Below are 15,526 nucleotides of genomic sequence, written 5' to 3'. Positions count from 1 at the left end.
TGATTCAGATGATCTGTGAGGTCTTGGATGGGTTTGTTCTTCTGAAAGAGGAAATTTAAGCCTAAATCTTTAGTTAAGAGATGCACAAATATTTAAAGAGTTCTGCCTTTCCTTGTCTCTCCGAGACACAGTAAGAGAAGCTCACAGTCTGGGAATCTGGACACCTGTAGCTCTTCTCTGTGCTCACAGCTCCCTCTGCAGTCAACTCAGATACAGCAATAACACCGGACAGTGAAGTCTCTCCACAAGTCTTGTGCCACGAACCAGATGGGACACTCAAAAGTGCCAGGGTTATACTGAGGGCATGGGAAGAGATGCAGGAACCAGGATACTCAAAATCGCTCCCTGAGCCGGGCTGGGATCCTGTCCTAAAGTCTTGCTCTCGTCACACTTCTTGCTGTTGTAGTCAAACCAGAGACTACCAAGAGGATTTGTCTGTCTCCAGGTGGGAACCACAGCACAGACACCTCATCCCACCACCAAGGGTTTAGGACCAACTCAATAACAGTGCTCAAACCTCACCTTGTTCAAAAAACATACAAACAAGAAAAGCTATAGACGCTGCAGGAAGAGGAAGAAGCACAAACCCCTCCTCTGCATCACGTTGTCGTGTACAGAATCACTGCAACAGCTTTGACTTGCAGCCACTTGTCTGGGCATTCCCCTGGAGCAGAAGAGTTTGAGCCATGTGGTTCAAGGACAGGACTGCACCTGGTCTCCTCTCTTGAATGAGTGACCTCCTGAGCTGCAGGATAACAGAGCAGACAGAGCCATGAGAGCCCATCAGTGCAGCCTTTGGTGCTGATTTGGCACCTTCTCCAGGTGGAAAAGAGCTGAGGATTGATGTTTTGCACCGGGGTATTCAATGACGCACCGGCCACCAGAAGTTCTGAGCAAAAGAAATAATACAACACAGCCCTCAAATGCAGTTTTGCTCTGATTTAATCAGTATTTAAAAAAAAATAGATTCTGAAAGTAAGAGAATCTTTCAGAAAGCAATGAAAAACATTGTGAAAGGCGAGAGGATCATTTCGATGCACGTCACCCTGCCACCGGCGCATCCTGAGGAACACCTAACACCCTCCCTGACCTAGCAGCACCTTTTCCCAGAGCCACCAGCCTCCAAGGAGGACTCCCTCATTTCCCGCAGCCTTGGACTGGTTGCACAAGGCCAACGGGAGGCTGGTTTGCTGGTCCAGTAGCTCCCAACCCTGTCAGCCACATATTTCACTTGTGCCAGCGCTGCTCGGTAAGATATGATGCCACATCAGGTTACATTTGAGGAACTCTGGTGGTGATCATGTTCTGGCCCATCATTCTCATTTTTCTCTGTGAGCGGTTACTGCTTCCCCTTTATCCAGTTCCTAACACAGTTGATTCTGCTGGTACCAATATCCTCACCTTCATCAGCTGTACTAACGACTTCCCATGTGAGCTCACACTGCTGGCTTGCGTGAAACTCTGATTAATTTTATTTCATTTGCATAGAAAAGGATGTTGGAAACATTAAAAAACATACCCTTGCATAAAATCTTATGTTAGTATATCATCATTCCAAAGGTATGCCACGTGAGAAACTTTTAAAAACCAAGAATGAAAACAATCAAAAAAGTCAAGGTGATCTTTCAAGACTAATTCTTCAATTCTCTAGGATAACCACAGCAAATCTAGGCTAGGTTTTCTTTGATGTACATCAGCTATCCAGCCTCAGGGCAATTATTTTGTATTAGCATAAAATGATTTAGCAGTGCAGCATTTGGCTAAGTTACCAGTACAGAGGTCATCAAACCACACATTGTTCCAACTGCAAAGGTGCGGTCTGCGCTCTCTGGTAGGAGCAGCTCGTTCTCAGACACGTGTTCTCCATCATGCTCTTCAGAGGTTGTTCTACAGGTTAATTCTTTCCCCTTGCACAAGCCGTGCTCGGAAGCTCCAAATGTCCTTCAAAACAAAAATGAGACACAGGAAAAGCCTTAGGGGTTGGCAAAAAAATGGTGACCAAGATTCCGCTTTACAGAGATGGAAATAGGCACAGCATTCTCAGCTTAGCTTCCTACCCATAAAAACATATTGAAATGCTTGAATATCCTTTCAAATCCTAAATACCAAGAACCAACAGCTTCCTCATAAGGGGAGCAGGACGGGCAGGTGCTGATCTCTTTTCTTTAGTGACCAATGACAGAACCCAAGGGAATGGCAAGAAGATGTGTCAGGGTGGTTCAGGTTGGACACTAGGAAAAGGTTCTTCACCCAGAGGGTGCTGGACACTGGAACAGGCTCCCCAGGGAGGTGTCACGGCCCCAAGCCTGACAGTGTTCCAGAAGAGACTGGACAACACCCTCAGACACATGGTGTGAACTGTGGGGTTGTCCTGTGCAGGGACAGGAGTTGGACTCAGTGATCCTTGTGGGTCCCTTCCAACTCAGGACATTCCATGATTCTATGAAAACGCAGCCCTGACTAAGACAGAGGTGCAGCCTCCACCCCCAGCAGACAGGTTGGTTGCAGGTGTGACATGGATGGCAAGGTGCCCACGGTTCAATCCTGGAGGGCGGCAGAAGAGGAAACATGAGCAGCACAGAGAACATGACCCTTGCAGAAGTCTCCCTTGCCTGCTTGTGCAACACATGCCTCCTGTGTGTGCCTTTGCGTCATCAAAAAAGCTCACCAGCTACTACACCTTCATACTGCTGCCGATGAGCAAGTGATATTCCTTGTGCAGCAGAAACCAGCAGGAAATAACAGGTACGAACGCAAGGCCTCAGCCAGAAATGAGGTGCTGGGCAGGCACTGCTGCAGGCTGTAAAGCAGCGCAGACCACCGCTGTTTGCTTCACCAAGCTAAAACTTGGGCAAGTACCTACCTCAGCTTCACAGTGTCAGGATTACTTGGTTCTTATCATTAGTCTTGTGAAGGCGAAATATAAGAGCTGGGCGCTCCTCTAGGGGGGAAGCTCTAACTCTGGTTAAAAAAAAAACCCTTAAAGCTACACGAAAACAGACACATCTGAGGCTTGTACGGGCACACATGCAAAAGAAGGGAATGGAGTTGGGGAAGGGGCTGGAGCACAAGTGTGATGGAAGCAGCTGAGGGACCTGGGGGATTCAGCTGGAGAACAGGAGCTGAGGGGAGACCTTCTGATCTCTGAACTGCCTGAAAGGAGCTTGGAGCATGGATGGGGTTGGTCTCTTCTCCCAAGTAACAACTGACAGGATGAGGGGAAATGGCCTCAAGTTGTGCCAGGGGAGGTTTAGACTGGATATTGGGAAAAATTCCTTCACCAAAAAGGTTATCAAGCATTGGAACAGGCTGCCCAGGGAAACAGTTGAGTCACCATCCCTGGAGGTGTTTAAAAGACATGTAGAAGTGGTGCTTAGGGACAGGGTTTAGAGGTGGGCTTGGCTGTGTGAGGTTAACGGCTGGACTCGATAATCTTAAAGGTCTTTTCCAACCAAAATGATCTTATAATTCATTTCCACTCATGAGAAGGAAAGCCTCATTATGCATCACTTCAGGTTTCACCATGTTCCTAAATGACTCCAGGAATAAAAGGTCGAGCAAGCTGTAACTTTACAGACAATATGTAAGATCAGGCTTGCAAAACACAGCTGGACACCCCACCATACCCAGCACAGCATGGGAAAAACAAAACAAAACAAAACAAAACAAAACAGAAACCCCAACGGTGAAAAGGAAACTCTTCCCCTCCCTAATGCTCTATATATTGTAATATCTGCAAAATACGTACATCTTAAAATGAAGTCGCTGCCTGTTACATCTAGAATTTACTGCCTCAATACCAGCTGTGCACGTGTTTGGGAGCTGCTGTGGATTAAGAAATTCAGAACATTTCCATTCCAGTAACAAGGTTTGAGTTTTTTTCCAGTGGCTGAATCCCTGAAAAATTTAGGTTTGCTTTCTATTTTATAGAATGGTTTCATTTATTCAACAAGAGTCCACTACCCCTTTTAGTTTGTTTTTGAGGCAGATGTATATCAGTGCTGACACACCTGCTGTAGCCTCAAGTTTAAACAACTGATGTGGGAAGGGACTGACGTGCACTCACAAAACCCATTTGGACAAGCACAGCTGGAGGAGGAACTTCCAGAGCTCAAGGGATGTGAAGGGGGTGCCCAGTGAGCAAGGTTACTTCTCCAGCACAGCAAGAAACAGCCTTTTGAGCAAAAAGGCCCCAAAAAAGCCTGCTGGACATCCCCTGAACATCAGGTCTTCTATTCTGCCAAGCACCTCTGCTTGACACAGCTGAACTGGGCATCACAAAAATCACAGATCTGTCACACAAGCGAGACTTAGGAAAGAGAACCGACCTGGATTGTAACAAAGGGCACACAGAAAAGCCTTACCCTGAGTTCCACGGAAGACATGCTGTATCTCTTTTCAAACATATCTGCCAGCTCTTTCTCCAGGTGCTCTTGTGTCGTGTTCTTGACGTCAATGTAGTAGCACTCCGAGCTGGCGAAGTGACAGCTTATACTCTGCGCAAGGAAATCAGGCATCACTCACTACCACACTGATTACAAGTGGGAAAAAAGAAAACTCTCATGCAACCCACATCGTGGACACCCCATCCCTTCCTTACAGATCATGTCAGCACATTCCTTCCTCCTTTCCAAGCACTCCTGAGAGGTGTCACCTTGGGAAAATACTCTTGCTTGCTGACATGCTCTTCTTCCTCCCCTTCTCTCCCAAACACTCCCCCAGCATGAACTGTATTACTTGATCTCAGAATATCAGCAACTAGATTGGGGACGGGGATAGTCAGGGTTGGAGCAGAACTGTGTGTTCAGCAAAGGTTCTTGCTTTCTGCATCCAGACAGTCACATCAACCCATTGATCTTGTAATCGGCTCTTGCTTAAGCAGGGTCTAGAGGAAAAACTAGAAATGGCCTACCAAAAAAAGCTGTTCTCTCATCACACGAGTTGTGCCAGCTGCCAGTGAGACCATGACAGATATCAAAGGGTGCTGAAGCATAACCTGGCTCAGAGAGGTCCAAGGTACTCACTGATTAACCCTAAAGACAACCAGATTTTGGGATCTGGCACAGTATGAGGAAGCTCTTGTGTTTCGGTTGGGTACTAAACAGGACTGTTGCTCCACTATCCAGGAAAGAACCAGCAGATGGGACTCTCTGGACCTGACGCCCTCTCTGCTTTCAGGATTGCAGAAGGAAGGAATTCCACACCAGTAAACTGCTACTGGGGCTGAAAGAACGGGCCATATAGGAGTCAATGCAGGCAAAACAAAATGAAAATAGAGCAGCCTGTGTTGCAGTGCATGAGGGGAAATATCTGCATTGCTACTGGTGGCTACACTAAAGGCTGCGGTTCCCTGAAGTGCCTGTGTGAATACACTTCTGAGAAAGGATCAGATCTCCAAAGGACGACACATTTGCCTGTTTCAGTTAAATAATCATGATCCAAAACAAGCAGATGATGCGTAATCACATCTTCTGTAGAAAAATGGGTCATGTTATGATATAAATGAATATTATTTACTGGATGACGGAGGCTCCTGCTCTCCAGAGGTGAGATACCAAGGTGGGGGAAGAAAATTAGAGAAGCTCCTGATATTTGGGACATCTGAAAGAGAATTATTGGAAAAGCAAATGCAGCCAGCCAGGCCTCAGACATCTAATTTCTACTCCTGCTTTGCTTTCCTCAAGCAGCCCCACAGCAGGCTCTTCTCCCAGAAGACAGAGATGTTTGAAAATTTAAAAAAAAAAAGAGTGTAAAAGTGTATTAGGAAGCTAAAAACTCATTAAAAAGTTCATCCACATATTCATGAGCTTGGAAAGCAGCAGGGGATAGTTTGATCGGTTTTAAAACATATAAAAAATATCAAAAATTTTATTAAGAGATGGTTTCCTACCTTTCGGAAACCTGTTGTCTTGTTTATGCCAGAGCCGTGAATGAGCAGGGGATGGAAGAGCACTGTGTCTCCCTTCTCCATGACAAGGTGAACTCTGGGACTCTTCTCATCCTCATCAAGCAGCCCATGGAAAAGTTTGTTGGTTTTACCCTAGAAAAGGAAGGCTGAGTTGAAATCACTTTGTTAAAATTAGAGCAAATGCTGATTATCAGTGAGAGGGACTGCAGGGACAGCTACTGATCTGCTTTTCTCTGGGCAGCATATTTCACATGTCCAACCAAGAGCCTGCCCACAATTCTTCCTACTCCAAGCCTGAGGTAGAGCAAAATAACACCTTTTCTATTTTCTGAAGCTGGATTTAATTAAGAACATTTCTCTGCTGGACAGAAGAGAGAAGGGCAACAGGGAATCCTGGAGGTGTGGCCTGATGCCACCACTGGGGTCATAAAACCATGGAATGGTTTGGGTTGGAAAGGACCTTAAAGATCATCTAGTCCAACCCCCCTGCCATGGGCAGGGACATCTTCAACTAGACCAGGCTGGTCAAAGCCCCATCAAGCCTGGCCTTGAATGTCTCCAGGAATGGGACACCCACAACTTCTCTGGGCAGCCTGTTCCAGTGCCTCACTACCCCTCATGGCCAAGAGTTTCTTCCTTATATCTAATCTAAATCTCTCCTCTTTCAGTTTAAAGCCATTACCCCTTGTTCTGCCACTGCAGGCCTCGATAAAAAACTCCTCCCATCTTTCTTATCAGCCCCTTTTAAGCATGGAAAGGCCACAATAAAGTCTCCCTGGAGCCTTCTCTTCTCCAGCTGAACACCCCACCTCTCTCAGCCTGTGCTCCCAGCAGAGCTGTTCCAGCCTCGGATCATTTCTGTGGCTCCTCTGGCCCCTCTCCAACAGGTCCGTGTGTGTCCTGTGCTGAGGACCCCAGAGCTGGACCAGCACTGCAGGTGGGGTCTCACCAGAGCGGAGCAGAGGGGCAGAATCACCTCCCTGACCTGCTGCCCACGCTCCCTGTGATGCAGCCCAGGACACCATTGGCTTCTGGGCTGCAAGCGCACATTGCTCATGTTGAACTTCTCATCAACCAACACCCTCAAGTCCTTCTCCTCAGACCTGCTCTAAATCCACCTCCATCCAGCCTCTGTTTGTGCTTGGGATTGCTCTGACCCATGTGCAGGACCTTGCACTTGGCCTTCTGTTCCCAGTATAACCACCACCAACGCCAGGCCAGGTCAGCAAACATTGGTTCTTAAGAGCAAGATACCACTTGATATTTAATCGCGCCAGTTGTTTACTCTTCAGCTTCTCTTTTGGACAGTACACATGTTCACCAGGGCAGGAACAAATTCCCAGGAGAAAGAGTCCTCAGACTCAGCAAGGGCAGTGGAAAATGACTGTATGTGTTTAAGCCATTATGCCACAACATGCCAGACAATTTCTAGGTGAAGGTGGGAACAGAGGCAAATCTACCCAGGGTACACAGACTGCGGCCAGCCAAGCAACCCTCTCCTAAAGCAACAAGTCAGTGTTTGCATAAACAGAAAAAAACACCACTGAAAATCTCAGCTTTGACCTGCACCTCACCCCTTCACAGTGAGTCCTCCCCAGTTAAAATGTGATCCCCTCATGTACGCCCTCCCCAGCCCCTCATGTCACTCTACCTCCCACTCTGGATAGCCGTGAGGCTTCAGGGGCTCCTTGTGCGTCCCCGGCTGCACAACCAGGCACCCGTTGTTCTGGTCAGCCCTCTCCATGGCGGTCCAGGCGCACACGATGAGGTCCGCGGGCCGGAAGGGGAAATAGTGCAAGTCCTGATGCATGGGGTGGAGGAAAGTCTGTTTATCTGCAACACAGGTTCAAAACCTTCAACCTCATTATGGAATCACAGAATCATTTCGATTGGAAGAGACCTTCAAGATCATTGAGTCCAACCATTAACCCAACACTGTCACTAAACCATGTCCCTAAGAACCTCATCTATGTGTCTTTTAAACACCTCCAGGGATGGTGGCTCCACCACTTCCCTGGGCAGCCTGTTCTAATGCCTGACAACCATTTCCCGGAAGAAATTTTTCCTGATATCCAATCTAAACCTCCCCTGGCCCAACTTGAGGCCATTTCCTTTCATCCTATCGCATTTTACTTGGGAAAAGAGACCAACACTCTCCACGGTACAACCTCCTTTCAGGTAGTTGTAGAGAGCGATAAGGTTTTGTGAACTTTACCCAGCATGATGTTGCACAAATCTTTCCCAGTACAAACGGTTTCAAACAGTTGTGCTGTGTGAAGTCACCTGATCTCCCACTGTGTTGCAAGCAAAATCAACCCTGTTGTGCTGCACCCAACACGTTTATTTAGCCTTCTTTAAAAAACACAACAAAAAAAAATCTCAATTTATGGACTGACAGCCTACCCAGCACTCTGTTAGCATTCATTCTAGAGTTTTTTTTTTTTTCCATGAAGTCTAAAACAAAAATAAATATTTCTGAAGGTCTTTTTGTTACTTATTTTCCCACTATGGAAATGGAAATAGATCATCCACATCAAAACAGTCTTATGTGTATTAATTATATATTTATTTTGCCAGTGAGCTTGCTTCTCAAATAGATACAGTTAGGATGTTTCCACTTCCCTCGCTTGCCATATTATTTATACTTTGGGCAGCATAGAGAACTCTCCTGAGATCTGTACCTCTCCTAAAGTATTGCTCAAAGACCTTGAATGGAGTTATAGAGCAAATATAGAGTGGCTTCCCATTTCTTGTCTGTTATTGGTTTGTTTTCACTTAAAAAAAAAAAAAAATATATATATATATCCATGATTCTGTTGTTCCTGTTGAATTTCCAAACCAAAATGATACAGCTTTCTGTGGAGTATTTAAGATAACAAGGGGAGATGACCTGAACCAACTCAGTACTTTAATAACTCAATGCACTATGTATCTGCCCAGAAGCTGCACAGTTAAGAATAAGAAACATAGCTCAGGTCTCAACTTCGCTAAACCAAAACAGCTCATGCAGAGTCAAAATTACTTTGAAAAACTGTAATACAGTCAGTCCTGTTCTCTTCCTCCCTCCCTGCCCATCACCCTTCTACAAATTATTATCACAACTTCCAGCAGCAGGAGCCAAAGCCAGGCTTCAAAATCCTTCTTTTGGCACCTATTCAAGTATCTTCATATCTAAGTGCTGAGGGTGTAACAACTAACAGTGACATCAGGAGCATATCAGCTCCAAGCAGAGGATGATCTCTGTATTTATTGCCTTTTGCCAAGGTCCATGGAAGCACGCCTTTGCAACACATTTGAAAAGCTGAGCTTGGAAAGGGTATCATGTTTTAAACCCTGTACCTTCAAGCAAGAGAATCTGGCTGAACAGGGAGCTCACTTGCCCACTTTGGATATGTCACCGGTGCAGCCAAGACAACCACCATCTTTAGCCAACAAACATCCACTGAACATCGAAAGACAAGAAATCTTATTGCATCAAGCCAAGGTTAAAAGAAAACAATTACTAAATTTCCCTTGTAAATTTTCAAAGTTACATGGTTTTAATTTGTTTCATTTTTTTAAAGAGCTTTCTTAAAACGCTAAGTTTCATTTTGGCCGGATAGACAGCATACACACACCAATTTCTCTATTTTCCTCTTATCCACATTTTCCTTACCAGAATCTGGAAGTTTATTAATCAGCATAGTGTGCATTGCCATGATGTTTGGCCCTGTGAAGCACTCCACATATTTGAGGAGCTGCAGGGAAGAAAACATTAGGAAAAAAAACATTAGAAACATGAAAGACAAGAGGAAAGATTGCTGAGGAAGCACTGGGACGTGCATGTTTGTCTGAGGACTAGGGTAACGGAGGAGGAGGTTGGGATGGAGGGATGCTGGACGGGAGGCAGGGTCCAGCACAATGGTTGGAAGCCAAGATGAAAGATGGTGCAAGAAGCTGCTGGGTGGGGTTGAAAAGATGGGGAAGGTCATAATTCCACAAAGCTATTGTGGTGTCTGCCACAACACAAATATGGCCACAAAGCTGAAGCTGCTGACAGAGAAGATGCTTTGCCCAGATAAAAGACATTCAGAACATGTTGCTGATCTGTCCTACCAGCCTGGCAAGGTTTGGGATGGTCACATTCCTGACTGGCTCTGCACCATAGGAGCAGAGGAGCACAGCTTTAAGTCTTCTGCCCTGACCACAATCCATCCTGTGTTCATGCAGAACACTTTTAAAAGATGGCTTGATATTCCTTCCTCACATATGTACTTATGGGACTGACACACAGGGGCTATGAGGGATAAAGGATGTAATTTTAGCAGAATCAAAAAAAGCTTTTTCATGTAGGCATTAAAACATAGATACATGCATATAGGCCCTTCCACCACTATCCCCACTTTTACTGGTTTTGGGGGTTCGGGGTTGTTTGGTTGTTTTTTTACCTCTGGCAGTGTACAGTATCTGAACAATTCTTCATCTTCCTGGAAGTCCTGCACTTTATTAATTGCTTTCTCAGACTGACCATACAGGAATCTCAGGGACTCATCTTTCATAATCATAGCTCCTAGTGGATTCACCTCTTTTTTACAGATCCTGATGAACTCCTTCCTGCAAAGCAGAGGGAACATCCATGCTGGGAGAGTCCAGTTTCATCCAGCTTCCCAGAGCTCCCTCGAGATGCTGCTGCACTCAGGACCCCCCAGCACCTTACGCAAGTGCCCTGTACCTGAAGCGCTCAATGTCTTCATCAGAAACGAGCTTCTTAATGAGTAGATACCCGTTGTCTTCATAGAACTGCCTTTGCTCTGTGGTGAGGACATCGTTGTCCAGGGTATAGCTGAGACACAGAGAAGCAGCATGTTAGTACAATCACAGAACAGTTTGGGTTGGAAAGGACCTTCAAAGCTCATCCAGTGCCACCCCTGCCATGAGCAGGGACATCTTCACCCAGATCAGGTTGCTCAGAGCCCCGTCCAGCCTGGCCTGGGATGTCTCCAGGGATGGGGCATCCACCACCTCTCTGGACAACCTGGGACAGGGTTTCACCACCCTCAGTGTAAAAATTTTCTTCTTCATGTCCAGCCTGAATGTCCCCTAGGGGAGGACTGGGCAGAACAACAGGAGCAGTGTTGATGAGACCTGGCAGGGAGACGGTGACGCAGGGCATCAGCAGCTGCTGGGCAGAACTGGTGAGAAACACTCCTCACTTGCACGTCCACCTCGGCTCTGCAGACGTGCAGCGTCCCAAGCCCCAGCAGAGCTGGCACGGTGTGTCCATGGCTGCGCAGCATCTCTGCCCACAGCCACCCACTACTTCTGTGACAGAATTCAAAGTATCCAACTCGTGCCCCGCTTTCAAAGCAGGAAAGCTGGGATTGGTCCTCCGCAGCTTTACTCTCAACAGAGATAGGGAAGCACATAGGAATAGTTCCTACAGTCAGATTATGCACTTAGACATTTTCAAGATGCACATCTAAGCTTTTTTGTTAAACTATATTTAAGCAAAGGAGAATATACTCATGCAAAATGAAAGGCTACACAATGTCTGATGATCAACAAGTGTGCTAGGGTAGAAAAAAGAACAGAGTTCTGCAGAGTATTCTTCTTAATCTCTACAAAGGAAGATCGAGCTTACCGAAACCTCCCTGGCTGAGGGACAGCACTAACTTGGGCTGAAGTAGGAATGCTTGTCTGGAATGGAAACTAAGGAATATACACTCAAGCACCACAGAACAGAAGAACATCTATACACATGCATCCTGAATCCTATAATGCCGTTAATCTTAAAGATAAGTGCTGTGCTGGACATCCAATTCATATTTTTCTGTATTTTACTTCTAAAAAGATCTTTCCCACTTTCAGAGTAGCGCATCTGGCAGAGAAGTATAAAATAACAGCACAGTACAGCCTTGTCCGAGCATACGGGAAAGTCAGTACAAAATGCCTGAGATTCCTGAGTAGTCCATGGGCCTCGATTAATCCCCCAGAACTTCAAGACACTTAGTGCTCAGTGAAGGTGTTCACTTGTTCAATTTCCTTCTCCATGCTCCAGGCCTACCCAAAACCTGGGTTGCCTCCCAGAGGTGCTTCTCCAACTCTCTCCTCCTAACATCATTCATTTTGGTGAAGATGTGGAGTATTTTAACTTTTCCCCTCACACACATGCTTTTAAGAAGAACGTATTCACAGACATGTTAGCCAACTGAACGGGCTATATAACACCTGGGAGCACTCAGAAGCAAGCAAACACTTTCGGAGAGACCAAAGCAAAGGCACGGGAAGGTTTGAAGATCTCCAGAAGCTTTTCCAAAGCATCTCCCTGCCAGGTCTCAAGACACGGTGCAAACTCCTGCATATCTAAGACAAGCACAATCAACCTGTGTAGCTCTATTAGAAACCATCTCACAGACACGGGGTGGGATGGTCCTGCAGCATCTGACCTAGACAAGCCAAACACCCAAATCACTCAAGAGGTGCGGCTGATTTCCTAATCTCCCCTCTTTGCCTGCATTTTGAGGAAACCATCTTCACTTCTACAGTTAGTGTGCTGTTTTCTTTTCCAGTGCGCCACACCAGGCAGCACCTGAGCTGAATTCACAGCTGTAGGAACAGAAGTCTCCACAGGCACTTATCAAGGTGACTTTTTCTCAGCTGCTTTCCTGTAAGGAGATAAGTGCTGGTGTTACTGAAGCAGCACTCCCCTCTGGCTTCTACACCAAGCTAGAAAGAAAAACCTGCCACATTTCATCTTCCTCTTCTTCCTGAGGCCACATGAGAAGATGTTGAAGGCAGAGTTTCCCACCATTATGCAGAAATAACTCATCTTCCAATATACAAATATATCTAATATACTAATCCCTAACTCCAGGAGGAAACTGGGTATGTACAAGATGTTCTTAAGCTTTCCGTTACACAGGTTAATTTTAAATAGAGAGGACCAGGATGCTCTCTCACCCAGGTGGGAAGGTTTTGGGGTCTGGGGTGAACTGGCAGCAGGCAGCTGACCCTGCTGTAGGGCTCACAAAGCAGAGAAATGTGGGTGCACACAGGTGCACCCCAGCATGGCAGCACGGAGACCCCGCGAGTGGTTTTCACATCCTGTGTCTCTGGTATCGCTGTCAAGATGGTTCTCCTTTCATAAAGGGAGAGGCATTTTATTAGAGGAAAACTGACTGTCTTACCCAAGTCACTAAAGCCAGAAGTTAAAAGAAAAACAGTGCAGTGCTGTAACATATATCAAATAAATCTATTCATATTAGATCTTGTCTTTTACTTTATCCACGCTCCTTTCTTGCTCCAGCCCAGCTTAGTCATATTTTTGTCCAGAGCTCCTTGCATCAGTACCTTTGTGGCTGGATTTAAAAACAGCTTGTGCAACGTCTCTCCTGACTTACTCCATCTTTACAATCAGAGTGCTTTTCCTAGCATTTGCTTCCAATTTTGTATTCCTCCTTGCACCTTTGTCTTATGGCAGTTTGAGTTGACTACTACTCATCTGTCTTCATATTCTTAATTTATTTGAAGACTCCAACCTCTTGTTTGATCACATCTTCTTTGCCAGTTTATTATGATTCAGAGGTAACTTGTCAGCATTCAGGTCTCACTGAGAATCAGCAGCATTTAAAAAAAAATATATATATATATATATTTTTAAAGATGTATGGTAGCAGCTTTAATAATACTATCAGTAAGCAGTCTTCATTTAACTTTTGGAAACATGGGACAGAACAACACGAAAACTTCCTTCTGCCCCAGTATCCTTCCTCTGATCTATCTCAAAGCCAGCAGCCTCAAATATTCCCACCTCATTTCCCACACACAAACCAAATCCTGATGTTTTTCCTGCTGCTGGTCTACCCATCAAGCCTGTACCTCAACAAAATCTGGGGCTCACTGTGCAATTGCTGAGTCTTGCAGGGTTCATCTCCCCCAAACCCATGAATCTCTAGGAAGAAAATTTGCTGCATGTAAGCCCCCTGCGCAGTGCCAGGGTGGATGTGCCAGGGGGGGTGTTGAGAGGCAAGCGGCTCATCAGATGCACATCCCAGGACCTGACAGGGAGAGGGGGATGAAAATCAGAGAAAAAGCACCAGGAAACAAGAGGTTTTGGGGTGGGATGGGTGCTGAGGCCAAACGCCATGGGACGCGCTGCCCTGGAGCATCCCAGCTCACCGAGAGGCTGTGTGGGGCATGGCCCCCCTGCACGTCACCACCCCGTAAAACAGGGCACAGGCTGGGACACTGTCCGTGTGTCCTTCCTGAGTGGGGTACACCTCCGAACCCCTCCTTCGCACACAGGAACACACGGTGCGGGGAGCGCTGGGCAAAGCTGGCTGGGGTGGGGTAAGTAGAGCCACAATGGGGTCAACATCCCACTCCCCCCCTTCCCACCGCACATCGGAAAGGATACGAGAGCGGGGGCTGCTCCCAGCCGCGGGGAGAGGTGCCGGAGGATGGTGTCCAGCCGAGCCGCCGGCCCCGACAGCTTCCCCAGCTGCTCCATCGTGCTCGGGGAAGCCGGAGCGCTCGGTCCCCAGCCTGGCCCTACAAACACACCCTGGGAGGAGCAGGGCCCTGTTGCCGTCTGTGGCCTTGGTCTCGGCTGCTCATGCGCCAGCAGCCGTGCATGCTCAGAACGGCTGCGAAACGCTGTGTGAGCCAAGGGCTGGCAGAGTTTGCAGATGGGAGGGCCCGCGGGCGGCTGGGACGGACGTGGGGGGCTCTCAGTGCATGCTCTTGCACGTTCTCCCTGTGTTTTCCCCCTTCTCTGCCAGCAGTTACTGAGCTGGAAGGATTTCATCAGCCCTGTGCAGAGAGCAACACTTGACGCTTCCAGGCGCAGATCACGGCCGACGCTGGCACGGGTGTTTTCTTTGTCTCCCGTCTCTAAGGAAACTGCCAGAGTTTTTTAGAGAGATTTTTATGAACCCACTGTCAGCCCAGTGTGGTGGCAGAGCAGCTTGTTTCCCAAGTACCTCATCTGCACTGACAGAGATCTGGGATGTTTGCAGACTGCATCAAAAATTCGCACCCGAGCCTGGGTGTTGTGCTGGGTGGCCTTTCTGTCCAGCCTTCTGGCACAGCTCTGGTGCTTTTGAGTAAGAAAAAGAGGGCAAGGAGCAAAAGGAGCAGTGCAGCACCTGGGGAGGCAGGAGGGGAGGAAGAAAAAAGCCCAGAATGGATAAACCTGGGGCAGGGAGAGGGGGAAGAAATGTAAAAAATGTGCAGCTGCAAATAGAGGTTGCAAAAAATAAGCTGTAGAGGCTTGGTGTTTCTCTGAAGCTGGGATACGCTTAAAAGTGGTATATTAAATATACACTGTCCTTAGCACACTCTTATACGCCTTAATTACCACTGTGAATGTGTCACCTGGCACATTCCAGAAGAATATTAGGGGACTGAAAATGGCCTCATCACTAAGACCTACAGCACAGTTCAGAAGATTATTTATGCACGTCCCCTGCTGCCACCATGCTGTAGACCCTCATTGCTCCTGCAAAGTGGACTTCAGGCCCCTGTGTCACGGTTCAGACTAGTTTGTGCCACTGGTGTGACAGTTCATCCTTCAAGCACACCACCAGGAAGAAGATGCTGCTGGAATCTGCTGTCCTTCATCTTTCCCTGGGCCAAGGG

The 15,526-nt window shown here is 46.9% G+C and overlaps 1 protein-coding gene across 1 annotated transcript; it reads right to left on the bottom strand.

Moving 5' to 3' along the window:
- Positions 1-924: 924 nt before the first annotated feature.
- On the bottom strand, positions 925-14,534 carry PHYH (phytanoyl-CoA 2-hydroxylase). The gene is made up of 9 exons (XM_065851210.2): positions 14,304-14,534; positions 11,529-11,584; positions 10,620-10,730; positions 10,336-10,501; positions 9,564-9,645; positions 7,560-7,741; positions 5,891-6,040; positions 4,365-4,496; positions 925-1,941 (listed from the first exon to the last, which is right to left on the bottom strand). Exons 1-9 carry the CDS (start codon positions 14,394-14,396, stop codon positions 1,888-1,890), a joined length of 1,026 nt encoding a protein of 341 aa, XP_065707282.1. The 5' UTR covers positions 14,397-14,534; the 3' UTR covers positions 925-1,887.
- Between the last annotated feature and the right edge of the window lie 992 nt (positions 14,535-15,526).

Source organism: Patagioenas fasciata, chromosome 1 (genome assembly GCF_037038585.1).
Source record: "Patagioenas fasciata isolate bPatFas1 chromosome 1, bPatFas1.hap1, whole genome shotgun sequence".
Taxonomy (NCBI): domain Eukaryota; kingdom Metazoa; phylum Chordata; class Aves; order Columbiformes; family Columbidae; genus Patagioenas; species Patagioenas fasciata.
This window is presented reverse-complemented; position numbering and strand designations above follow the sequence as displayed.

Excerpts from the sequence above, each read along its gene's own strand:
- PHYH (XM_065851210.2), bottom strand. The coding sequence starts at position 14,396 with ATGGAGCAGCTGGGGAAGCTGTCGGGGCCGGCGGCTCGGCTGGACACC. Across the intron at positions 11,585-14,303 it reads TGGGAGCAGCCCCCGCTCTC|ACAAGCATTCCTACTTCAGC; the intron begins GTATCCTTTCCG and ends TTTCCATTCCAG. Across the intron at positions 6,041-7,559 it reads ACGGCTATCCAGAGTGGGAG|GGTAAAACCAACAAACTTTT; the intron begins GTAGAGTGACAT and ends TTCCTTTTCTAG.